Source organism: Oncorhynchus nerka, linkage group LG23 (assembly GCF_034236695.1).
Source record: "Oncorhynchus nerka isolate Pitt River linkage group LG23, Oner_Uvic_2.0, whole genome shotgun sequence".
In the NCBI taxonomy this organism is placed as follows: Eukaryota; Metazoa; Chordata; class Actinopteri; order Salmoniformes; family Salmonidae; genus Oncorhynchus; species Oncorhynchus nerka.
In genome coordinates this window covers 53123053-53149732 of record NC_088418.1, presented here as the reverse complement: position 1 = coordinate 53149732, position 26680 = coordinate 53123053, and the positions used below count along the sequence as shown (strand labels likewise).

At 44.6% G+C, this 26680-nt stretch overlaps 1 protein-coding gene across 2 annotated transcripts in view; it reads left to right on the top strand.

Annotated features, from left to right (window-relative positions):
- The first annotated feature begins 9116 nt into the window (after window positions 1–9116).
- Window positions 9117–26680, top strand: part of chst11 (carbohydrate (chondroitin 4) sulfotransferase 11) — a 140086-nt gene continuing 122522 nt past the window's right edge. Inside the window, exon 1 of one of the 2 annotated variants that reach the window (XM_065008253.1) lies at window positions 9117–9360. In XM_065008253.1, the coding sequence (XP_064864325.1) occupies window positions 9258–9360 (103 nt within the window). In that variant the 5' untranslated portion in view covers window positions 9117–9257. Of the gene's footprint in view, window positions 9376–26680 lie in introns of both variants that reach the window. The other variant, XM_065008251.1, reaches the window with a different exon arrangement.

Sequence of the window (26680 nt, the reverse complement as noted above, 5' to 3'; positions counted from 1 at the left end):
CCGTTCTGTCGATGTGTCACCCTCCCACTAAATCATACCTAGTAGCTACAGAAGTGTATAAAGCTGTTCTACTCAAAAGCGACCCTCCCTTTCTCTATGTGCATTTGTTACCATTATATTGTTGAAATAAAAATTTTGACTGATACAATGTAATGGTGAGTCATCATGTAGTATGCCTGTTATGATTATAGAAGAACATGGTGTTTTCATTACATATCAGACCTAGTGCAAAATTGTATTGCATTTAATATATTGATTTTTTTTAAATGATTTCACCTTTATTTAACCAGGTAGGCTAGTTGAGAACAAGTTCTCATTTACAACTGCGACCTGGCCAAGATAAAGCATAGCAGTGTGAACAGACAACAACACAAAGTTACACATGGAGTAAACAATAAACAAGTCAATAACACAGTAGAAAAAAAGAGTCTATATACATTGTGTGCAAAAGGCATGAGGAGGTAGGCGGATAATTACAATTTAGCAGATTAACACTGGAGTGATAAATGATCAGATGGTCATGTGCAGGTAGAGATACTGGTGTGCAAAAGAGCAGAAAAGTAAATAAATAAAAACAGTATGGGAATGAGGTAGGTAAATTGGGTGGGCTATTTACCAGTGGACTATGTACAGCTGCAGCGATCGGTTAGCTGCTCAGATAGCAGATGTTTAAAGTTGGTGAGGGAGATAAAAGTCTCCAACTTCAGCGATTTTTGCAATTTGTTCCAGTCACAGGCAGCAGAGAACTGGAACGAAAGGCGGCCAAATGAGGTGTTGGCTTTAGGGATGGTCAGTGAGATACACCTGCTGGAGCACGTGCTACGGGTGGGTGTTGCCATCGTGACCAGTGAACTGAGATAAGGCGGAGCTTTACCTAGCATGGACTTGTAGATGACCTGGAGCCAGTGGGTCTGGCGACGAATATGTAGCGAGGGCCAGCCGACTAGAGCATACAGGTCGCAGTGGTGGGTGGTATAAGGTGCTTTAGTAACAAAATGGATGGCACTGTGATAAACTGCATCCAGTTTGCTGAGTAGAGTATTGGAAGCTATTTTGTAGATTACATCGCCAAAGTCGCGGATCGGTCGGATAGTCAGTTTTACTAGGGTAAGTTTGGCGGCGTGAGTGAAGGAGGCTTTGTTGCAGAATAGAAAGCCGACTCTAGATTTGATTTTAGATTGGAGATGTTTGATATGAGTCTGGAAGGAGAGTTTACAGTCTAGCCAGACACCCAGGTACTTATAGATGTCCACATATTCTAGGTCGGAACCATCCAGGGTGGTGATGCTAGTCGGGCGTGCGGGTGCAGGCAGCGGATGGTTGAAAAGCATGCATTTGGTTTTACTGGCGTTTAAGAGCAGTTGGATGCCACGGAAGGAGTGTTGTATGGCATTGAAGCTCGTTTGGAGGTTAGATAGCACAGTGTCCAAGGAAGGGCCAGAATATATTATTGTGTATTCACATAATTACAGTGATATTCATATCCATGCGTTTGCCTGTTTTCACCACGAGTGAACGCCATCGCAGCACCTTATGCGTTTGTGTACTGTCCCCTGACAAAATCGGCACACTCGCTGATGGTTGAATCAGAAATTTCAGCGAAACTATTTGGAAAAGTTCACCGCTATAACTTACTCCTTCCAGAATCATCTTGAAGGATAGAATATACTTGATAGAACTTTCCAACAACACGTTCCGTTGGTGGGACTCATATTTTATTGAATTTATTTACGCAGTGTGTTGGTAAATATATATTGTATGCTTCTCTTTAGATCCTGTTTCTCTATGAAATCAGATTATTTAAAAAATGATTTGGACCCATCAAATATTTAATTATTGATAACCAATAGTATAGCCAAAGATGGTTTAGAAATGCTGTGGTATAACGTTCAGTGCAGCTCTGATTTTATCCACCAGGTGGCTACATTGCACCAACATAAATTGAAAAGATGCAGTGCTGAACTGTAAACTTCACGAGTCCCAGTCGAATTGATTGACATAATATCATAACCGGTACAATGATATGTGTTTCTGCTGCTGATGCAAATGTTTGTTGAAAAATGCCCTAACTTGTATTTTTACACCCCTTCAATATGTTTCACTCTGAGACCACATGCCGATCTAATTCCAACCCACTATGGATCAGACATGGATGTTGAAATGGGTGTGGATATAAAGGATGTTTTTATGTTGCAATAGGAGAGCTCCTATAACAATATCTGAAAGGTTGTACAAATCTCTGTGGACACAACAGAATTCTCCTTTCCACACTGCCTGCACCACCTTTGATAGAAACACCCCTAGACTGAAATGTTAAATCGTTTTAAAGTTTTTTTTTTTAAGAGGGCATAATGTCTTTCAAATTCAGAGTGAAACGAGGTGACACATTTTCTCAGGGGTTATTGAAGGAATGATGTGGTGTGCTAATATTCACCCAGAGAGACAAAGAAGCACACTTCAAAGATGTCTCTTTGTGCCCAAGGTTGTGATTTAGCCTCATTTCCTTCTCTAATGGAAATGTCAAACAGCTAATGCTTACTGTATGACAAGTATGGACCGTAATGCTTTCTCTCTCCCTGTCGTTCTCTGTCTCTGTCCCCTCTCTTCTATAGGCATATGAGGTGGAGGACCTGACTGCAACAGACATCCCCTGACTGCTACCACCCTCTTTATGGATCTGTCTCACCCTCTCTTCTAGTCTTGCTCTTTTTGTTAAGAGGAATTGTTCTTTTAATTACGTTTCAAATTCAGAGAAACTCATTAATAACTATTATTTGAGTTTAATCCATTCTCCCTGCAGGCTTTCTTAATGATTTTTCTATCTTATATGTCCGTTTGAATCTCTTTTTGTCCTTTCTGGGATTTGCAACCCTCTTCAAAGATGAGATATTCCATCTCTCTACATGTAGTCAACCTGCATAAAGATGTGTTAACCCCAATTGGCTGTGAGCCAGCCTACACACACTAACCTGTTTCATCAGCAGTCATCTGATCTGGCCAATACTCACAGTGTGCCCAAGCATACTGTGATAATTATCATTTAAATTGATTTTATGCTAATGATATGAGCTGTTATATTCTGAAATCCAGAGATAAGTGGAAATGAGAGGAAGGAACTTGACAGTGAGAGGATTTGGGATTTGACTTTATCTGACTGACACCTCTCTTTTCCCTCACCCACTTCTCTGTTCGTATTCCCCCTTTTTTTCCCCTTTTCTCTTTCAGGAAGCTGCTGGCTTTAGGAGGAGGGTACTGGTCTTTGACTTGGTGGCTCCAATCCCTAAAGGCACTAAATGGGGTGTGTGATGCAGACAGTGTTTTCACCATATTGTCTATTACTTCATTACATAATGCCATTTTGTGCTCAATCATTTTCTGAGTGGTTATTGACTTTCGCTGTCCGCCAGGTCTAGCTGGTTCCAGTGTGAACGTGGGCAGTATTCCCAGGAACCTCCTGCACCAAGCCTCTGCTGGGAAAAGCCCTCCAGGATGCCCGGAAGTACGGCTGGAAGTTTGAGAAACAGGGTGAGATTTGGAGAGGGTCTGGGGCTGCAGTCACAGTGCATGATATGTATTTGGGGCATCAGTTCTATTATAGTCTAGATATGTATTTTGTTCCATTGAATCAATATTGAATGTGTGTGTTATCTTTAGTTATTTGCGTCCTATCCAGAGTTTAAATGCATACTTCCAAAGTTGTGGCAAAATGGCTTAAGGACAACAAAGTCAAGGTATTGGAGTGGCCATCACAAAGCCCTGACCTCAATCCTATTGAAAATTTGTGGGCAGAACTGAGAAACGCATGTGAGCAAGGAGGCCTACAAACCTGTCTCAGTTACACCAGCTCTGTCAGGAGGAATGGGCCAAAATTCACCCAACTTATTGTGGGAAGCTTGTGGAAGGCTACCTGAAACGTTTGACCCAAGTTAAACAATTTAAAGGCAATGCTACCAAATACTAATAGAGTGTATGTAAACTTCTGACCCACACGGAATGTGATGAAAGAAATAAAATCTGAAATAAATCATTCTCTCTACTATTATTCTGACATTTCACATTCTTGAAACAAAGTGGTGATCCTAACTGACCTAAGACAGGGAATTATTACTAGGATTAAATGTCAGGAATTGTGAATAACTGAGTTTAAATGTATTTGGCTACGGTGTGTGTAAACTTCTGACTTCAACTGTATGTGTTTGGGATTTTAGTGCTATACTTTAAATGTCTTTACTCTTTGAGGGTATTATCTTTCCTTTAAAGCAGGGATAGGCAACTCCAGTCCTCTGGGGCCATCCCTAGAAAACACAGCTGATTAAACCAATTATTGGAGTCAGGTGTGTTAGCTGGGGCAAAAGCACGACACCAGTCAGGCCTTGGAGGACTGGAGTTGCCCATCCCTGCTCTAGAGGAACACTTCTCCATGTTCATTCAGCTTTTTCCACCCTGTATAGGCGTATTTGTTTGTGTTTTTTCTGTATATTATAGTGTGTGTGTGTTCTGTCACCTCCACAGGAGCGTGTGGTAGGTCTCCATTTGATGGGGCCCAGTGCAGGGGAGGTGATCCAGGGCTTTGCTGTGGCTCTGAGGTGTGGTCTGATCAAACAGCAGCTGGACACCACTGTGGGACACCACTGTGGGACTCCACCCTGTTTGTGCCCAGGTCAGTACGCCCGTTTCCTTTCCTCTCCATTGCACTAACTAATGTATGGTGAACAATCCAGCACAAAATGGCCATCGTATATTATCAAAAGTCCAGCAGTCCCAGATCAACTGTCTCTGATGGTTTGCTTGCTGCTAATGCTCCCTGTGTGAATTATTCATAGACTTACATTACAAACCACATCACACACAGTCCATTTCCTATAAGCTAATACAGGATGGAGCCCTCAGCCCAATGTTCTGCTGGGCTGCTTTTCACTCTCCTGACACTTTGAAAACTTTCTTAAGACTTCAATAGAGTGTTTCATGGAGTTTGTAGAAAACTTTAGTTTCCAACAGCAGGGAAGATGGGATTTGAGAAGTGTGATATGGTTCACAGAGGTTTTCTAACAGTTTGCTGGGTGGGGTGGGTTTTTGTTTGGAAAGTGTCTGAACTTCACACACACATGTTTTCTCTCTCTTGAAAGGATGTTGAGTCTGTGTTGTTAAATGGTTATTCATTGTGTGTCTCTCCCTCAGGTGTTGACCAAACTGACAGTAACTCATTGTGCCACTGACACCATGATGGTCAGAGGGAACTGCTGAGGTTAGCCCCCTGCTGTCAATCACTGTTGTCCAAGGCAACGGTACAGATAGCAGGGAGAAGCCAGTCAGAACATCCTCATTGTTGTGTGACGGGCAGCTATCAGCCGTCTAATGACCTCTGAGTCCGGAGCCTGATTGACAGGTGGGCGGGGACCGACACTGTTGCTGTGGCCCTAAACACTGGGGTCACTTCCTGTTTACATGTTTTTTTCTTCTCTTTTAAACTCTTTCTTTGGCCATATTAATGAACCAAACTTTGATATTAACCTGCGGAGGCACCTCTGACACTTTTCAGCTGTGAACTCTGCAGTCCATACGAATACTCATTAGTCTGTGACTGTACTGACTCAGTTTAATGGCTGCTGAGTAGCGATAAAGCCCTGATTGAGCATTTAAATACTGTAGAAACACAGTTCATGCTTTTATGCAGGGTTCTGTAGCTACGGGCTGATGGGATTTAAGTGCCATAATGTAATGTAATGAACAGATCGAGATTAAACTATTATCAGAATGAAGAAATATTCATGAATAAAATGCTCTTACTTTTAATTAAAGTAAGTGGTTCACATAGGGATACATTAACCTAAGACTACAATCTCTCTGTCTTTTTCTCGCTCTCTCACTATCTCCATTTGTCATTCTCTCTGTCTCAGTTCTGCAGGACATAGTGACTGACTTAAACACTGTGATGAATATTCACAGGGATCATTAGTAAGGTCTCTCATACTAATGGGAGGAGAGACAGGGGCAAAAGGCTACAACACCTAGAATGATATAGAACCCCCCCCCCCCCCCCTAATAAGGCTATTTTCATCCATCACTTCAGACACAAATGTTACCTACAATTCAGACTAAGCATGCATGTGTTTGCGCTGCATCTCTCTCTTTTACGCAGACACTTTTTCACCTGTCAGCACATAATCACCAGGATATGTTCCCATGGAACATTGTAGAGGCATGCTTCACTAACAATTTAGTTCTGCTTGAGGAAGACATGTTTTATTACTGCTTACAGTACAGCTTGTCCTCTAGACAACCGTGCTGTTTATTCCTTATGCAAACACATTGAGCATTCAGAGACTGATGTACCAATAAGGGAAAGTACACCAGTCTACAAACGCTATTAGAATATAATTAGATCAATAGAAGGAAAGCGGAACAGTGTCTGTCTGGAGATGTATTTGATATCACCCAGAACAGGTTATTAGGAGTATTAGGAATACCATTCATCTATGTCTCCAATTGTCCTAGTTATAATCATATAACGATACATTGATTCACATGTTTGTCACTTTGCTTTGGGATCTTTTCAGAAGTTGTTTCCATTGGTTTTTAGAATAGATCACTGTGGACTTGCTCAATAAAGATCCACAGTGAAGGTGTCCTAATACCCATAAAATCTAGCAGTCAAACAGGAAAATGGTTCCAATCGTTTTTCCACCATTCATTTTTCCCATTGGGGATTTTAGAAACACTTAAAATAAAGGCTGTGTTTCATGTAGGCTTACATTTTGATAACCATGTAAATCTCTTTCAGACAAGCCCCATATTTTGGGGGGTGGGGGGGTTGCCTGTTTTGCATGTTATTTTGGCATTAATATGTGTCACATATCAGTTTGCAAACAATGTAAAAGAAAATATAGAAATATCATTGAGTTATTAGCTGCATACAAACATAGTCTCTTTTTTGTTTTCTTGAATAAGTGTGTTCTGTGGGGCAAGCCAGCAGAAAATATGGAGTGTTGCGCTGTGATTGGCTTAGTATTCTGTCACTCATGGGGACACTACTTCACCGTGAAGTCTAACTGCGGACTTTGAAAATTCTAGACCTTTGGGTGCTGCCAGAGAGTTACATTAAAAGTGCCCATCCAAGAAGGCTCAAGGTCATTGGACACAGATAAAATGTGACCAAATCATACTTTCAAAAACTTAGCTAGCAGTCATCATCTTGAATCAAGTTGACAGTCTATTGGCAAATCCTTTTCAATCCTTGTCATATGAAGATAAATAAGGAAGAGAAATTATAGATCAAACGTATCGGTGCTCATCGGTCATTGGACATAAACATTACACAACAAGTTGGAAATCTCAAATTCAACAATGAGTGGTTTGGAAGGAAGTGAACACAGCATAACAAGGTGTGTCCAAAAATGTATTGTATGCTGCTGCATAAATGATGTAATATGCCAGGGAGATATGTATACTGTAGCTAAGAATGTAATACTAATATATATTGTGTAGTAAGCTGTTAGTAGCCCATGTCCCTCACGCGTATCATCTGGTCCCTTTTCCCCTCTTAATTTCACCTACTGTTTGGACTCTGTGATGCACATGTAGCCTATAGCCTGTTTTAGAGAAATGTAATCATTGAATATTGTAAGAGCTTTCATTGTCTGCTTATATACTCCCGTTATTTATCCTACTGTTCTGACTTGGTGTACAGGGAGAATACTGTAAGAATGGCCCATGCTCTGAATTCTGTCGCTGTACATTTCCAAAGTGCTGAACAAATAGTTATATTGACAATATCCGTCCTAGCTCGCTCATGAATGTCTTAATCTAAATTACGGATTGCCTCTTATCTGCTCGTCGTCCCATTATGCCATAATATGTACATCTCAAATGTCAGTAGAAACCACATTTGTTTCAACAAACAAGTCAGCCATATCAGCTATGATTTTAAGAAGGCAGTAAATGAGGCTGAATTAACTGTTTCGCTGCCAGACAAGGCTCCACTGATAGCCAGTTGTAGCAGTTGTAAGGTGTTGGGACTGCTGTTAGGACAGCTTTATGTAGGTCCTAACAGTTTGTGGGCACCGTTTGGCACCGTTTTAATGCAATAAATATATTGTTTAGTGTTGTGTTGTGTAGTGGCTTTGCTGGCATGCATAATTAGTTGCATTTTTTTGTTTGCCCCACCAAGATTTATATGCTAAAATCGCCACTGATGATGACTCACACTGTGGTACTCTATGGCAGGGTTTACCAAACTCGGTCCCTGGGCACCTGGGTGCACGTTTTGGTTTAGTAGTGCTAGGGCAAAAACCCCAAAAAATTAATTATCTGTCAACCACTGACACTAGGTGGTGCTATAATACCCATACCTGTAGTATTGAGGAATTACTACATTGGCATACCGTATCCTCCTATGGCCTCTGCAAGACTGGCAAGGCATCGTCCAACGGGTAAAATGTGTCAATTTTAGCCATGTCATATTCGGGTAAAACACATATATATAACTCTCACTAGCCTGATTTGACAACATTATTTGATTGAAATTCAATCAACTCAATTGTTTTGTCTTGCAATTAAAATATCTAAATATGGTATTCCCATCACTGGACTTGAACAAGAACCATCGATCTAATCTATAGATGCGCACAATTCAATTAGCTACGCACATTTACTCACAAACTGATCCACAAACCATTTTCATACAAGAACGCCGGTCTGTACAGTAGCTTACGTTATGTAATTTCTGTTATAATGAACAGTTTCACCATGTCTGTGTTATGTCAGCGGCATCGATCTAATTCTCTGTTAGTGTTCGCCTGTTCTTGCTGTGAGAGGAATTCATCCACACAGTACTTCTCTTACACAGTCACTCAGATGGTGATAATTCCTCTTTCCATAAATAATCTTATTACAAGGGGGAAACACTTAGACATATTTAGACACATACAAAAATAAATATATAGCAATGTGGTATAAAACCATTCATTTCTCAATGTGCGACGTGAGATAGCGGTTTTCTTTTACTCGTCTACCTTGCTCATCGCGTTTGGGCGCGCTCATTTTCTGTTGCAAAAGGGGGCAGAATCGTTGTCTTGCTTCCCCTGTAGTTTAGGAGGGAGGGACGAATAGTACAGTCCAGAGTGAAGGCATTGAGCTCATTGAGTAGCGGACAATTGCAGTGAGTATCACCATCAGTACCACAACGGCACGCCAAGCCCCGGTGCTCAGACCGACCGACCTCCCCACAGAAAATCCGCCACAGTCATTCCCTGCCAGCCATGAAACAGACTCTGCTCGAGCTGATGAGGATGAGCAGAATATGCAGGATGGTACTCGCCACTTGTTTGGGATCTTTTATTCTGGTCATCTTTTATTTCCAAAGTATGTTCCAACCAGGTAGGTAGGATCTCTGTCTCTTTCGAATTTGTTGTGTGTTGTGTTCATTGATCTGTGACGTCCTCACTGCTGTCCTCACTGCTGCCCAGTGCCCACTCTGTTGTGGCATGTTGATATCGATTTGTTGACTGTGTTGAATCATGCATTTGATAAATAATTACAAGGTTGTAACAGCCATCTATCCGGCAGACGCGTAATTCCATCCTGTGTCGCCGAGGTTGGGAAATAATTTGTTGCCTGTTTTAGGTCAAACACTATCACATAGATTGTGCGTTTATGCAATTGATCGTATAGGCTATTGTGCCAGAGTCAGTAATCTCTTGAGATTGCGGTATGCATTGCCTGTAGTCGCGGGCGTTTTCGCTGGTATGGATGGATGCTTTTTGTCTCCCTCCAGTCAGTTTGGCTGAAGTGGACCCTGTGCCACTGCCACGGTACAGTTCGCCCGCGTCCGTACAGTAGAGGCTCTGTACCCTGAATCAAAGAGCCCTGCTTTCAGACGCGCAATGATCGCACTGTACAAACAGCAAAATGCCTCAATATTGACCTACAACAGGTTTACTGTAAGGATCAATGATTTCTGAGCAACTGTGTGGCGCTGTTAAATTCCTCCCATGACTGAAACTGTTTCATTTGAGCTCCTGTTCCATGCCATGGTCCAGGATCAGAGAGGTGGCAAAAATACACTTTTATTTTTTAGAAAAGGACGTATGAGAGAAAAAAAAGCGCGATTTAATGACCTCAATTATATTGAATACATTGGCTATGCTTTATTTCAATGTGGCCACGTCTCTATTTGCGCTAGTAGGGAATATAGTGATGTAAATCATAACAGGGTATTGTACCATGTAGACTTTTTACAGCCAACGTGACCGTATTATTGCTAAATGGGATTTTGCACTAATACTTTATTAGTTCCCCTCCTTTGATTCAAAGTTGTGTCCGAAAAGTGAACAGGGTGGTAATGGATTTTCTTGAAAGGAAATGGAATACCAGCGAATGCATTGTACTAAAGAATAACCAAGTACTAATGCGTAAAACTCAAATTACCACGCCGTACTTCCACATCATTTGGTGGAATTTCTGAGACCCCGGTTGTGAGTCATCGATGTAGGCTACACCCGCGACGGGGCTCCTCTCATCACTAGCCTACTGCACCGGAATGCGTGTCATCCCTATTCGGTTAACCATACAGCACCGCGGAGACTGTCCCAGTATATGTGCGTTATTGCGCACACAGATACTAGGGAATGTGGAGAAATGCTTTCCAGCGGTGATGCATGACTCCCCCGCGACATTCTGTAGTTCCACAAAGACAAAAGGCTGAGGGGGTTGCTATAGCGAGCCTCTCCCAGGCATAGGGACCTATCTCGTTTTAGAAGAGGGGACATCAGAAAATGTTGCATGTAATTGTTTTTGAAGAATACATCTCTGACATATGAGAGAAGGCCCTGTGTAAGATGGTGTGTGTGTGTGTGTGTGTGTGTGTGTGTGTGCGTGTGTCAGTGGTTTAATGGTAGTGGGGTTGTGTGTCTGTGATTATGAAACGATTATATGGGTGAGACCAGGGATTGACATTAATAGTGGTCTGGCAAATTAAGCCTGATCTGAGGTTGCCCCATCAACGGCAGGTGAACCAAACTGCACACTATTCCAGTAGCCTAAAACAGTTGTCTGGTTCCTGCCCATTGCTTAAGTGAATAACAGACAATGTCTGACATTTCGGTGTGTAACTGTGCTTATTTCTCTCTCTCTTGACCACCCCTCCCCCCACATACACAATACAGCCTAAGAACATGACAGACTGAACCCCTCTGGTCTTCCCGTAACAGTTCACGGCACAAGGAAGTCCGAGGAGCGTTCCTCTGGTTCCGGAATGTTAGACTGCCTGGGAATCCCGTCTCGCCCCCCTGTGCAAACTCTCACCTCGTTTACAGGCTCTTTGAGGCCACGACCTCTAAACCAGACAGTGGAGAGAGACTCCTCATCTGGGTGTCTCAGTGTGGGCTCAACACACACACACACACACTTGCTCGCATGCGCACACGAGTGCAAACATGCACACACACTGGAAACACTCCAGTGAAAGTGTTCTTCAAAGAGACAGATCCAGCTTGAGTCATAGTCCGTTGAGCTCAGTTGAAGCTTTGTGCCTCTGATAGATCATTCAGTGTCTGTATGAGGTTGCCTTCCACTGCAGGCAGCCTTTTAAAGGCATTAGGACTGGGACCAAAGGAGCAACAGCAGCTAATATGGATGTTTAGTTTAGTCAGTATTCTTTGGGTGAGAGGTGCCAGGGGGTATTTTGGAGAGACTGGGCATGACTGTCTGTGTGTGTGTTTGTGCACGTGTTTATACTGGGGCTCTGTTCAGTGTATTTTCTTGGCTGTGTGTGAGTGGTGACCTGGTTGTGCACTCTGGCCTCAGTCACACACTCACGTTTCACATCCCCCATAATGCACCAGTGTGTCGAGACTAGAGCAGCCGAGCATGGACAGTGACATGACTCACTGACCTAATTTGGAACCCAGCTGAATTTTTGGGGAAGATTTCCATAGCGACGGACCTCAAAGAGAGCTAGGGGAGGGGGAAAAGGGGGTATGAGGCAGTCAGATGGAGTTTAGCGGAAAGACTTGATCAAGAATGAGATGGCCAAAGCCTCTGGTGGAATTTATTTGGGAAACTCAAAATTCCTTACTGCTTGCTACCCCGGGACAGTAATGTAGGGTGGAACTGATACTTTGGGGAAGACGGCTGATTTGCAGACTGTGGTTACCTCATCCATAATCACTGGAGTTTGATGGTAGAATCCTTGACTTACATTCTAGAGCTCTACAGTGTCTCCCTTTGTGCATAGGAATTCAATGGCTTTTATCTCATTTGTGGGAATTCTAGAATTCATGTCCCCGTTTCTGTGCATGTGTTCTAGAACTGTCTCTTTTTTTGTGTTGTGGAATTCTCCAGCACAAAAGCTTATGATGTTATCCTGAACAGAGAAGAGATGACCTAGAGTGATAAAACTCTTCCTCTCTCTCTCTCTCTCTCTCTCTCTCTCTCTCTCTCTCTCTCTCTCTCTCTCAAAATTCAATTGAATTGGCTTTATTGGCATCGGAAACATGTTTGCATGTGGAATGGACAATAAACACGGGAAATGAACAAGGGAAACATTACACTCACAAAAGTTATACAATTATATAGACATTTCAAATCTTATATTATTGGCTTTGTACAGTGTTGTAACCATGTGCGAGTGGTTGAAGTATGAAAGGGGAAATACACAAACAGATGATTATACGTTGTAGTTACAATGTTGTTTGTGTTCCTCTGGTTGCCCTTTTCTCATAGCAACGGGCCACAGATCTTGCTGCTATGACTGCACACTGCCGTATTTCGCCTAACAGATATGGGAGTTTATCAATGTTTGATTTGTTTTCAAATTCATTGAGGGTCTATAATCTATGGGAAATATGTGTCCCTAATGTGGTCATACAATTGGCAGGAGGTTAGGAAGTGTACCTCAGTTTCTACCTCATTCTGTGGGCAGTGTGCACATAGCCAGTCATCGCTCGAGAGCCAGGTCTGCCTATTTCTCATAATTTGGTCGGGTCTAAATTAATTTGTATCCTGGGGCTCTGTGGGGTCAGTTTGTGTTTGTGAACAGAGCCCCAGAACCAGCTTGTTTAGGGTTTCTTCTCTAGATTAATCTCTCTGTAGGTGAGGGTTTTGGGGTGGAATGTTTGGGCATCGCTTCCCTTTAGGTGGTTGTAGAATTAAACAGCTCTTTTCGTGAGTTTGATAACAAACGCATGTAGTCCTAATTCTGCTCAGCATGCATTGTTTGGGGTTTAGCAGGATTCTGCATGCAGAGTCTCAATTGGGTGTTTGTCCCATTTTGTGAATTCTTGGTTGGTGAGACCTCACAACCATAGAAGGCAATGAGTTCGATAACGGATTGAAGTTTTTTTTAGCCACATCCTAATTAGGATGTTGAGTTTTATTTTCCTTTTGATGGCACAGAAGGCTCTTCTTGCCTTGTCTCTTTGATCATTCACATCCTTGTGGAAGTTATCTATGATAACTTGAGGTGTTGAGGTGTTGAGGTATGAATAGGTTTTTGTTTGATCAAGGACAATAGTGTCTAGATGGAATTTGTATTTGTGGTCCTGGCATCTGGACCTTTTTGGAACACCATTATTATTTTGGTCATACTGAGATTTACTGTCAGGGCCCAGGTCTGGCAGAATCTTTGCAGAAGATCTAGGTGCTGCTGTAGGCCCTCCTAGGTTGGGGACAGAAGCACCAGATCATCAGCAAATAGTAGACATTTGACTTCAGATTCTAGTAGGGTGAGGCCCGGTGCTGTAGACTGTTCTAGTGCCCTCTCCAATTCGTTGATTTATATATGTTGAAGAGGGTAGGGCTTAAGCTGCATCCCTGTTTCACCCCACAGCCCTCTGGAAAGAAATGTGTGTTTTTTGCCCATTTTAACCGCACACTTGTTGTTTGTGTACATGGATTTTATAATATTGTATGTTTTTCCCCCAACACTGCTTTCTATCAATTTGTATAGCAGACCCTCATGCCAAATTGAGTGAAAGGCTTTTTTTAAATCAACAAAGCATGAGAAGACTTTGTCTTTGTTTTTTGTTTTTTTGTCAATTAGGGTTTGTAGGGTGAATATGTGGTCTGTTGTACGGTAATTTGGTAAAAAGCCAATGCTCAGTACATTGTTTTCACTGAGGAAATGTACAAGTCTGCTGTTAATGATAATGCAGAGGATTTTCCCAAGGTTGCTTTGACCCATATCCCACGGTAGTAATTGGGGTCAAATATGTCTCTACTTTTGTGGATTGGGGTGATCAGTCCGCGCTTCCAAATATCAGGGAACATACCAGAGCTGAGGATGATCTAAAGAGTTTTAGTATAGCCAATTGGAATTTGTGGTCTGTATATTTGATAATTTAATTTAGGATACCATCAACACCACATGCCTGTTAGGGTTGGAGGGTTTGCAATTTGTCCTGTAGTTCATTAAATGTAATTGGAGAATCCAGTGGGTTTTGGTAGTCTTTATCAGTTGATTATAAGATTTGTATTTGATCATGTACAGTATTTTCTTGCTGTTTGTTCTTTGTTGTAGAGCCAAAAAGATTGGAGGAGTGGTTTACTCATACATCTCCATTTTGGATAGATAATTCTTTGTGTTGTTGTTGTTTATTTAGTGTGTCCCAATTTTCCCACAAGTGGTTAGATTCTATGGATTCTTCAATTACATTGAGCTGATTTCTGAAGTGCTGTTCCTTCTTTTTCCATAGTGTATTTCTGTATTGTTTTAGTGATTCACCATAGTGAAGGAGTAGGCTCAGGTTTTCTGGGTCTCTATAGTTGTGGTTGGATTGGTTTCTTAGGTTTTTGCATTCTTCATCAAACCATTTGTCATTGTTGTTAATTTTCTTAGGTTGTCTGCTTGACATTTTTAGATTTCATAGGGAAGCTGAGAGGTCAAATGTACTGTTCAGGTTTTCTACTGCCAAGTTTATACCTTCACTATAATAGTGAAATGTTTTGTCCAGGAAGTTGTCTAAAAGGGTTTGAATTTGTTGTTGCCTAATTGTTTTTTGGTAGGATTCTACACTACATTCCTTCCATCTATAGCATTTCTTAATATTACTCAGTTTCTTTGGCTTTGATGCCTCATGATTGAGTATAGCTCTCTTCAAGTATACTGTGATTTTGCTGTGATCTGATAGGGGTGTCAGTGGACTGACTGTGAATGCTCTGAGAGACTCTGGGTTGAGGTCAGTGATAAAGTAATATACAGTACTACTGCCAAGGGATGAGCTGTAGGTGTACCTACCGTAAAAGTCCCCTCAAAGCCTACCATTAACTATGTACAGACCCTGCGTGCGACAGAGATGCAGGAGTTGTGACACGTTTTTTGTTGGTTGTTTTGTCATTGTTGTGTCTAGGGGGACATATTTGGGAGGGAATGCTGTCATGGGCCTGGAGTTTAGTCACACACTTCAATGTATTTCCCATTAGAGTCAACGAGGAGCACAATCTCTGGCTTTTGTGTATGGTCAGTGGGTGTGGGTTTGTTGTCAGAAGAGCTATCCAGTGGGCTCTCTCTCTCGCTACTCTTTCTCTTCTCCCTCTCTCTCTCTCTCCGCCTGTCTCTCTCACTCACCCACCCTCTCCCAACCCCATTGTCCTGTATCCTCGCTCTCTCCTCTGCCTGTGAGTGTGTATTGTGGGAGCGTATGCCGGACGTCCTGTTGGTGTGATCTGAGTGGGTTTGTTGTTTTCCTCAGCAGCTTGGCTCCCAAGGCCTTGGATCAAACATCCCGGAGGTGCATGAAGGATGGGGAAGGACCATGACATTGTGGCTCTGTCCACACACAGTGAACTGTGCCCTATTTATGCTGTATATTTCGTTGGCCTGTGGTGCTCCAGTTCAGGGCCCATGACTGTGTTCCGTCTGGACTTTTGGCCAGGCAGCCGCGAGGTTGATAGCCATGTGTTGGAGAGTCTGGACTTCATTACAGGGGACTGCCACTGGGTTACTGACAGCCACACACACACACACACACACACACACACACACACACACACACACACACACACACACACACACACACACAGGACACACACATGCGCTCTGATAATGCAGTCATTAAGTAATTAACAGCTATAGACACCCTTTAGCACAGAACAACTAATTTATATGGGCGACAATAGACAGATAGTCTTCTAGAAAGTGATAGAGTGAGAAAGAGCCCCCTCTTCCCCCTTACTTCCTGTGCCTCTGATAATCTGATCATGGGCCTCAAGTAAGAGGCCTCACAGCAGCAGAGGGTGTACACACACACACACACACACACACACACACACACACACACACACACACACACACACACACACACACACACACACAGTTACACACGACACGTTTACTGGCAGTACTGCGTATGGGGAAAATGAAGTTAGCCACAGAGAAGACCAGTCGTCTCTCAGTGGTATTAGCAGTCTTTTATGTCTTTATGGTTTGTACTACTGTGAGAGAGACACATTCTCCCTGCCTGGTGAAACCAAGCTGTGTGGCCCAAATGGTGTTAAAGGGCACATACTTAATAAAGCCCAAGTAGTGTTTTGGAAGGAACTGTCATAAGAGTGGGAGTGTGTAGGTGTGATTGAGTAAAGGAGGGAGAGAGATAGAGGAAGAGACTGGGAGTGTGTAGGTGTGATTGAGTAAAGGAGGGAGAGAGAGAGGAAGAGACTGGGAGTGTGTAGGTGTGATTGAGTAAAGGAGGAAGAGAGATAGAGGAAGAGACTGGGAGTGTGTAGGTGTGATTGAGTAAAGGAGAGAGAGAGATAGAGGAAGAGACTGGGAGTGTGTAGGTGTGATTGAGTAAAGGAGGGAGAGAGAGAGGAAGAGACTGGGAGTGTGTAGGTGTGATTGAGTAAAGGAGGGAGAGAGATAGAGGAAGAGACTGGGAGTGTGTAGGTGTGATTGAGTAAAGGAGGGAGAGAGATAGAGGAAGAGACTGGGAGTGTGTAGGTGTGATTGAGTAAAGGAGAGAGAGAGATAGAGGAAGAAACTGGGAGTGTGTAGGTGTGATTGAGTAAAGGAGGGAGAGAGGAGGAAGAGACTGGGAGTGTGTAGGTGTGATTGAGTAAAGGAGGGAGAGAGATAGAGGAAGAGACTGGGAGTGTGTAGGTGTGATTGAGTAAAGGAGGGAGAGAGAGAGGAAGAGACTGGGAGTGTGTAGGTGTGATTGAGTAAAGGAGGGAGAGAGATAGAGGAAGAGACTGGGAGTGTGTAGGTGTGATTGAGTAAAGGAGGGAGAGAGATAGAGGAAGAGACTGGGAGTGTGTAGGTGTGATTGAGTAAAGGAGGGAGAGAGAGAGGAAGAGACTGGGAGTGTGTAGGTGTGATTGAGTAAAGGAGGGAGAGAGAGAGGAAGAGACTGGGAGTGTGTAGGTGTGATTGAGTAAAGGAGGGAGAGAGATAGAGGAAGAGACTGGGAGTGTGTAGGTGTGTAGGTGTGATTGAGTAAAGGAGGGAGAGAGATAGAGGAAGAGACTGGGAGTGTGTAGGTGTGATTGAGTAAAGGAGAGAGAGAGAGGAAGAGACTGGGAGTGTGTAGGTGTGATTGAGTAAAGGAGGGAGAGAGAGAGGAAGAGACTGGGAGTGTGTAGGTGTGATTGAGTAAAGGAGAGAGAGAGAGGAAGAGACTGGGAGTGTGTAGGTGTGATTGAGTAAAGGAGGGAGAGAGAGAGGAAGAGACTGGGAGTGTGTAGGTGTGATTGAGTAAAGGAGGGAGAGAGATAGAGGAAGAGACTGGGAGTGTGTAGGTGTGATTGAGTAAAGGAGGCAGAGAGATAGAGGAAGAGACTGGGAGTGTGTAGGTGTGATTGAGTAAAGGAGGAAGAGAGATAGAGGAAGAGACTGGGAGTGTGTAGGTGTGATTGAGTAAAGGAGAGAGAGAGAGAGGAAGAGACTGGGAGTGTGTAGGTGTGATTGAGTAAAGGAGGGAGAGAGAGGAAGAGACTGGGAGTGTGTAGGTGTGATTGAGTAAAGGAGGGAGAGAGATAGAAGAGACTGGGAGTGTGTAGGTGTGATTGAGTAAAGGAGGCAGAGAAAGATAGAGGAAGAGACTGGGAGTGTGCAGGTGTGATTGAGTAAAGGAGGCAGAGAGATAGAGGAAGAGACTGGGAGTGTGTAGGTGTGATTGAGTAAAGGAGGAAGAGAGAGGAAGAGACTGGGAGTGTGTAGGTGTGATTGAGTAAAGGAGGCAGAGAGATAGAGGAAGAGACTGGGAGTGTGTAGGTGTGATTGAGTAAAGGAGGAAGAGAGAGGAAGAGACTGGGAGTGTGTAGGTGTGATTGAGTAAAGGAGGGAGAGAGATAGAGGAAGAGACTGGGAGTGTGTAGATTGAGTAAAGAGAGAGAAAGAGACTGGGAGTGTGCAGGTGTGATTGAGTAAAGGAGGAAGAGAGAGAGAGGAAGAGACTGGGAGTGTGTAGGTGTGATTGAGTAAAGGAGGGAGAGAGATAGAGGAAGAGACTGGGAGTGTGTAGGTGTGATTGAGTAAAGGAGGCAGAGAGATAGAGGAAGAGACTGGGAGTGTGTAGGTGTGATTGAGTAAAGGAGGGAGAGGAAGAGACTGGGAGTGTGTAGGTGTGATTGAGTAAAGGAGGGAGAGAGATAGAGGAAGAGACTGGGAGTGTGATTGAGTAGGTGTGATTGAGTAAAGGAGGAGAGAGAGAGGAAGAGACTGGGAGTGTGTAGGTGTGATTGAGTAAAGGAGATAGAGGAAGAGACTGGGAGAGATTGAGTAAAGAGGAAGAGAGGAAGAGACTGGGAGTGTGTAGGTGTGATTGAGTAAAGGAGGGAGAGAGATAGAGGAAGAGACTGGGAGTGTGTAGGTGTGATTGAGTAAAGGAGGGAGAGAGATAGAGGAAGAGACTGGGAGTGTGTAGGTGTGATTGAGTAAAGGAGGGAGAGAGATAGAGGAAGAGACTGGGAGTGTGTAGGTGTGATTGAGTAAAGGAGGGAGAGAGAGAGGAAGAGAAGAGATTGAGTAAAGGAGGGAGAGAGAGGAGGAAGAGACTGGGAGTGTGTAGGTGTGATTGAGTAAAGGAGGGAGAGAGAGAGGAAGAGACTGGGAGTGTGTAGGTGTGATTGAGTAAAGGAGGGAGAGAGAGAGGAAGAGACTGGGAGTGTGTAGGTGTGATTGAGTAAAGGAGGCAGAGAGATAGAGGAAGAGACTGGGAGTGTGCAGGTGTGATTGAGTAAAGGAGGGAGAGAGAGAGGAAGAGACTGGGAGTGTGTAGGTGTGATTGAGTAAAGGAGGGAGAGAGATAGAGGAAGAGACTGGGAGTGTGTAGGTGTGATTGAGTAAAGGAGGGAGAGAGAGAGGAAGAGACTGGGAGTGTGTAGGTGTGATTGAGTAAAGGAGGCAGAGAGATAGAGGAAGAGACTGGGAGTGTGTAGGTGTGATTGAGTAAAGGAGGAAGAGAGATAGAGGAAGAGACTGGGAGTGTGTAGGTGTGATTGAGTAAAGGAGAGAGAGAGAGAGGAAGAGACTGGGAGTGTGTAGGTGTGATTGAGTAAAGGAGGGAGAGAGATAGAGGAAGAGACTGGGAGTGTGTGATTGAGTAAAGGAGAGAGAGAGAGAGGAAGAGACTGGGTGTGTAGGTTGATTGAGTAAAGGAGGGAGAGAGAGAGAAGAGACTGGGAGTGTGTAGGTGTGATTGAGTAAAGGAGGGAGAGAGATAGAGGAACAGACTGGGAGTGTGTAGGTGTGATTGAGTAAAGGAGAGAGAGAGAGGAAGAGACTGGGAGTGTGTAGGTGTGATTGAGTAAAGGAGGGAGAGAGATAGAGGAAGAGACTGGGAGTGTGTAGGTGTGATTGAGTAAAGGAGGAGAGAGATAGAGGAAGAGACTGGGAGTGTGTAGGTGTGATTGAGTAAAGGAGGGAGAGAGATAGAGGAAGAGACTGGGAGTGTGTAGGTGTGATTGAGTAAAGGAGGCAGAGAGATAGAGGAAGAGACTGGGAAGATTGAGTAAAGGAGGGAGAGAGAGAGGAAGAGACTGGGAGTGTGTAGGTGTGATTGAGTAAAGGAGGAGAGAGATAGAGGAAGAGACTGGGAGTGTGTAGGTGTGATTGAGTAAAGGAGGAAGAGAGAGGAAGAGACTGGGAGTGTGTAGGTGTGATTGAAAGGAGGGAGGAGAGAGGAAGAGACTGGGAGTGTGTAGGTGTGATTGAGTAAAGGAAGAGAGATAGAGGAAGAGACTGGGAGTGTGCAGGTGTGATTGAGTAAAGGAGGAAGAGAGATAGAGGAAGAGACTGGGAGTGTGTAGGTGTGATTGAGTAAAGGAGGAGAGAGATAGAGGAAGAGACTGGGAGTGTGTAGGTGTGATTGAGTAAAGGAGGGAGAGAGAGAGGAAGAGACTGGGAGTGTGTAGGTGTGATTGAGTAAAGGAGGAGAGAGAGAGGAAGAGACTGGGAGTGTGTAGGTGTGATTGAGTAAAGGAGGCAGAGAGATAGAGGAAGAGACTGGGAGTGTGCAGGTGTGATTGAGTAAAGGAGGAAGAGAGATAGAGGAAGAGACTGGGAGTGTGTAGGTGTGATTGAGTAAAGGAGGGAGAGAGATAGAGGAAGAGACTGGGAGTGTGTAGGTGTGATTGAGTAAAGGAGGAAGAGAGAGATAGAGGAAGAGACTGGGAGTGTGTAGGTGTGATTGAGTAAAGGAGGGAGAGAGATAGAGGAAGAGACTGGGAGTGTGTAGGTGTGATTGAGTAAAGGAGGCAGAGAGATAGAGGAAGAGACTGGGAGTGTGTAGGTGTGATTGAGTAAAGGAGGAAGAGAGACTGGGAGTGTGTATGTGATTGAGGAAGAGACTGGGAGTGTGTAGGTGTGATTGAGTAAAGGAGGGAGAGAGATAGAGGAAGAGACTGGGAGTGTGTAGGTGTGATTGATTGAGTAGGGAAGAGATAGGGAAGAGACTGGGAGTGTGTAGGTGTGATTGAGGAGGGAGAGGAAGAGACTGGGAGTGTGGTGTGATTGAGTAAAGGAGGCAGAGATAGAGGAAGAGACTGGGAGTGTGTAGGTGTGATTGAGTAAAGGAGGAAGAGAGAGGAAGAGACTGGGAGTGTGTAGGTGTGATTGAGTAAAGGAGGCAGAGAGATAGAGGAAGAGACTGGGAGTGTGTAGGTGTGATTGAGTAAAGGAGGAAGAGAGAGAGGAAGAGACTGGGATTGAGTGTGTAGGTGTGATTGAGTAAAAAGGAGGGAGAGAGATAGAGGAAGAGACTGGGAGTGTGTAGGTGTGATTGAGTAAAGGAGGGAGAGAGATAGAGGAAGAGACTGGGAGTGTGTTGGTGTGATTGAGTAAAGGAGGGAGAGAGATAGAGGAAGAGACTGGGAGTGTGTAGGTGTGATTGAGTAAAGGAGGGAGAGAGAGAGGAAGAGACTGGGAGTGTGTAGGTGTGATTGAGTAAAGGAGGGAGAGAGATAGAGGAAGAGACTGGGAGTGTGTAGGTGTGATTGAGTAAAGGAGGGAGAGAGATAGAGGAAGAGACTGGGAGTGTGCAGGTGTGATTGAGTAAAGGAGGGAGAGAGATAGAGGAAGAGACTGGGAGTGTGTAGGTGTGATTGAGTAAAGGAGGGAGAGAGATAGAGGAAGAGACTGGGAGTGTGTAGGTGTGATTGAGTAAAGGAGGGAGAGAGATAGAGGAAGAGACTGGGAGTGTGTAGGTGTGATTGAAAGGAGGGAGAGAGAAAAGAGACTGGGAGTGTGTAGGTGTGATTGAGAAAGGAGAGGAAGAGAAGAGACTGGGAGTGTGTAGGTGTGATTGAGTAAAGGAGGGAGAATAGAGGAAGAGACTGGGAGTGTGTAGGTGTGATTGAGTAAAGAAGATAGAAGAGACTGGGAGTGTGCAGGTGTGATTGAGTAAAGGAGGGAGAGAGAGAGGAAGAGACTGGGAGTGTGTAGGTGTGATTGAGTAAAGGAGGCAGAGAGATAGAGGAAGAGACTGGGAGTGTGCAGGTGTGATTGAGTAAAGGAGGCAGAGAGATAGAGGAAGAGACTGGGAGTGTGTAGGTGTGATTGAGTAAAGGAGGAAGAGAGAGGAAGAGACTGGGAGTGTGTAGGTGTGATTGAGTAAAGGAGGCAGAGAGATAGAGGAAGAGACTGGGAGTGTGCAGGTGTGATTGAGTAAAGGAGGAAGAGAGATAGAGGAAGAGACTGGGAGTGTGTAGGTGTGATTGAGTAAAGGAGGGAGAGAGAGAGGAAGAGACTGGGAGTGTGTAGGTGTGATTGAGTAAAGGAGGGAGAGAGATAGAGGAAGAGACTGGGAGTGTGCAGGTGTGATTGAGTAAAGGAGGAAGAGAGATAGAGGAAGAGACTGGGAGTGTGTAGGTGTGATTGAGTAATGGAGGCAGAGAGATAGAGGAAGAGACTGGGAGTGTGCAGGTGTGATTGAGTAAAGGAGGAAGAGAGATAGAGGAAGAGACTGGGAGTGTGTAGGTGTGATTGAGTAAAGGAGGGAGAGAGATAGAGGAAGAGACTGGGAGTGTGTAGGTGTGATTGAGTAAAGGAGGGAGAGAGATAGAGGAAGAGACTGGGAGTGTGTTGGTGTGATTGAGTAAAGGAGGGAGAGAGATAGAGGAAGAGACTGGGAGTGTGTAGGTGTGATTGAGTAAAGGAGGGAGAGAGAGGAAGAGACTGGGAGTGTGTAGGTGTGATTGAGTAAAGGAGGGAGAGAGATAGAGGAAGAGACTGGGAGTGTGTAGGTGTGATTGAGTAAAGGAGGGAGAGAGATAGAGGAAGAGACTGGGAGTGTGCAGGTGTGATTGAGTAAAGGAGGGAGAGAGATAGAGGAAGAGACTGGGAGTGTGTTGGTGTGATTGAGTAAAGGAGGGAGAGAGATAGAGGAAGAGACTGGGAGTGTGTAGGTGTGATTGAGTAAAGGAGGGAGAGAGATAGAGGAAGAGACTGGGAGTGTGTAGGTGTGATTGAGTAAAGGAGGGAGAGAGATAGAGGAAGAGACTGGGAGTGTGTAGGTGTGATTGAGTAAAGGAGAGAGAGAGATAGAGGAAGAGACTGGGAGTGTGTAGGTGTGATTGAGTAAAGGAGGGAGAGAGATAGAGGAAGAGACTGGGAGTGTGTAGGTGTGATTGAGTAAATGAGGCAGAGAGATAGAGGAAGAGACTGGGAGTGTGCAGGTGTGATTGAGTAAAGGAGGGAGAGAGAGAGGAAGAGACTGGGAGTGTGTAGGTGTGATTGAGTAAAGGAGGCAGAGAGATAGAGGAAGAGACTGGGAGTGTGCAGGTGTGATTGAGTAAAGGAGGCAGAGAGATAGAGGAAGAGACTGGGAGTGTGTAGGTGTGATTGAGTAAAGGAGGAAGAGAGAGGAAGAGACTGGGAGTGTGTAGGTGTGATTGAGTAAAGGAGGCAGAGAGATAGAGGAAGAGACTGGGAGTGTGCAGGTGTGATTGAGTAAAGGAGGAAGAGAGATAGAGGAAGAGACTGGGAGTGTGTAGGTGTGATTGAGTAAAGGAGGAGAGAGAGAGGAAGAGACTGGGAGTGTGTAGGTGTGATTGAGTAAAGGAGGGAGAGAGATAGAGGAAGAGACTGGGAGTGTGTAGGTGTGATTGAGTAAAGGAGGGAGAGAGATAGAGGAAGAGACTGGGAGTGTGTAGGTGTGATTGAGTAAAGGAGGGAGAGAGATAGAGGAAGAGACTGGGAGTGTGTAGGTGTGATTGAGTAAAGGAGGGAGAGAGATAGAGGAAGAGACTGGGAGTGTGTAGGTGTGATTGAGTAAAGGAGAGAGAGAGATAGAGGAAGAGACTGGGAGTGTGTATGTGTGATTGAGTAAAGGAGGGAGAGAGATAGAGGAAGAGACTGGGAGTGTGTAGGTGTGATTGAGTAAAGGAGGCAGAGAGATAGAGGAAGAGACTGGGAGTGTGTAGGTGTGATTGAGTAAAGGAGAGAGAGAGATAGAGGAAGAGACTGGGAGTGTGTAGGTGTGATTGAGTAAAGGAGGGAGAGAGATAGAGGAAGAGACTGGGATTGTGTAGGTGTGATTGAGTAAAGGAGGCAGAGAGATAGAGGAAGAGACTGGGAGTGTGTAGGTGTGATTGAGTAAAGGAGGAAGAGAGATAGAGGAAGAGAGTGGGACACACACACACACACACACACACACACACACACACACACACACACACACACACACACACACACACACACACACACATAGTTGAGTGAAAGGTGCTGTGTCTAATGGTGCAGACCTCTCTATTTAACAGACGAGGGGCTCACAGAAGTTCAGGGGTTTCTCTCAACCCCCAACAATCATTTCCTCCCTGATAGGAGGTGGATACGGAAAGGGGGATGTTAATGATGGAAAATGTCTGCTTAAGTGGCGTTTTCTACATGTCAACATCTGGTTGCCACGTATCGTAAACCGTTAGAGGGCTTGACTCTGATTGAAGGGCACATTAACCAGTCTGCCTAGGTTCTGTTGATCTCAGCAAACCTCTTCCGTTCTCTGTTGTTACTGGGCGGTTTCAACACCTGAGTGTTGCTGGAACGTCAGACTAAGAGGGATGTGAATGTAATCATGCAGTTCAGGGATCATTTTTGGGTGGTGAGTGCATGGTCCGTCGATGATGTGAAGTGCTGCTCAGCCTGCCGATAAATATTGATTTGGTTGTTATGTTTTAGTCCCTGGGTGGTTAGCAGGTTAACTGCAGGTTAACACGGGAAGTTAACTACATTTGGGCAATGGAGAGAGGGATAGAGGAGGGTGCTGGATCATTTTTGGGTGGTGAGTGCATGGTCCGTCGATGATGTGAAATGCTGCTCAGCCTCTCAGACAGACTCACAGCTAAGGTGTATGTGTGTGTGTGTGTGTGTGTGTGTGTGTGTGTCAGCTGCGTACGTGTCTGAACATATTGGTCCTTCCTTTTTTGTTGTCAACTTGTGTGAGTCAATTTGTTTCAGAGAAGAAATGTGTGTGTGTGTATGTGTGTGTGTGTGTTAGACAAAGAGAGAGTTTGTTGCCCAGTAGCCGTTTCTTTTCGGGTGAGTGCTCAGTTTAGTCCCGAGCCCCTGGTCTACCAGCACGCTGGGAGCATGGAGCAGCACATTGATTTAGTCATTAGAGTGAGTAACAGCCTTGGCAAAGCCGTCTGCAGTCTGCTGCCTTAAGACCAACAACACAAAGCAGGACTGTTAGGGTACAGAAGTGGAGACTTAGCCTGGTTCCAGATTTGCTTGTGTTGTCTTGTCAACTCCTATTGTCTGTGAAGATGAACATAGGTATTGGCAAGACATCTCTAACAGGTCTGGGATCAGACTATAATGACCACAGGCGCTATAATGACCACAGGAGAGTTATCTCGGGTAACCCAGAACTAAAATCGTGCGTAATTGGTCAGATGCTCGATTAAGTTCTAGGTCCATACGTATAACGAGGATCGGAACTGGAACGAAGAGCTCCACCCTCTCTCTCTGCAAGTTACGGGCAAGTCTATGGGTCAAATGTCCCCGCACCTTCCAAAATTCAATAGACGCTAAAAATCTAGATTTTTTTTTCCATGTCCGCATTAGCGCCATAACTAATGCTGCTCGTTGTCTCACACATCCCGTTGTATCATGACAGATATATACGGTGCCATTTATGTTTACGCAGCCTGTCTATGAGAGGTTATCAAGAGAGCACAAACAGGTCTGGGACCAGGCTATACAGTGTAGACTCAGGGCTGTAGACTGCATGGTGGCCGTGAAGGAGTGAGTGAATCATGGTTTTAATTAAATGGAGGAGGTCTCAGTCACTATGTCTCATTAAGTGGCTCTGAGAGGAACATTCAACGGGCTGCACTATGGCTAATGGGAAACATCTGAAACATACACACTCATTCCAAAATCATGGGCATTAATATGGAGTTGGCTCCCCCTTTTCTGCTATAACAGCCTCCACTCTTCTGGGAAGGTTTTCCACTAGATGTTGGAACGTTTCTGCGGGGAATTGCTTCCATTCAGCCACAAGAGCATTAGTGAGGTCGGCACTGATGTTGGGCGATTAGGCCTGGCTCACACTCGGTGTTCCAATTCATCCCAAAGGTGTTCGATGTGGTTGAGGTCAAGGCTCTGTGCAGGCCAGTCAAGTTCTTCCACACCGATCTCGACAGATTTATGTATAGACCTCGCTTCGTGCATGGGGGCATTGTCATGCTGAAACAGGAAAGGTCCTTCCCCAAACTGTTGCCACAAAGTTGATAGAACAGAATCATCTAGAATGTCATTGTATGCTGTTGCATTAAGATTTCCCTTCACTGCACAGTTGGCACCATGCATTGGGGCAGGTAGCGTTCTCCTGGCATCCGCCAAACCCAGATTAGTCCGTCTGACTGCCAGATGGTGAAGCGTGATTCATCACTCCAGAGAACCCGTTTCCACTGCTCCAGAGTCCAATGGCGGTGACCTTTACACCACTCCAGTCGACGCTTGGCATTGAGCATGGTGATCTTAGGCTTGTGTGCGGCTGCTCGGCCATGGAAACCCATTTCATGAAGCTCCTGACGAACAGTTCTTGTGCTGACGTTGCTTCCAGAGGCAATTTGAAACTCGGGAGTGAGTGTTGCACCCGAGCAGTGAGTGTTACGCTACTCGCTTCAGCACTCAGCGGTTCCATTCTGTGAGCTTGTGTGGCCTTTGCGGCTGAGCCGTTGTTGCTCCTAGACGTTTCCACTTCACAATAACAGCACTTAAAGTGGACTGGGGCAGCTATAGAGG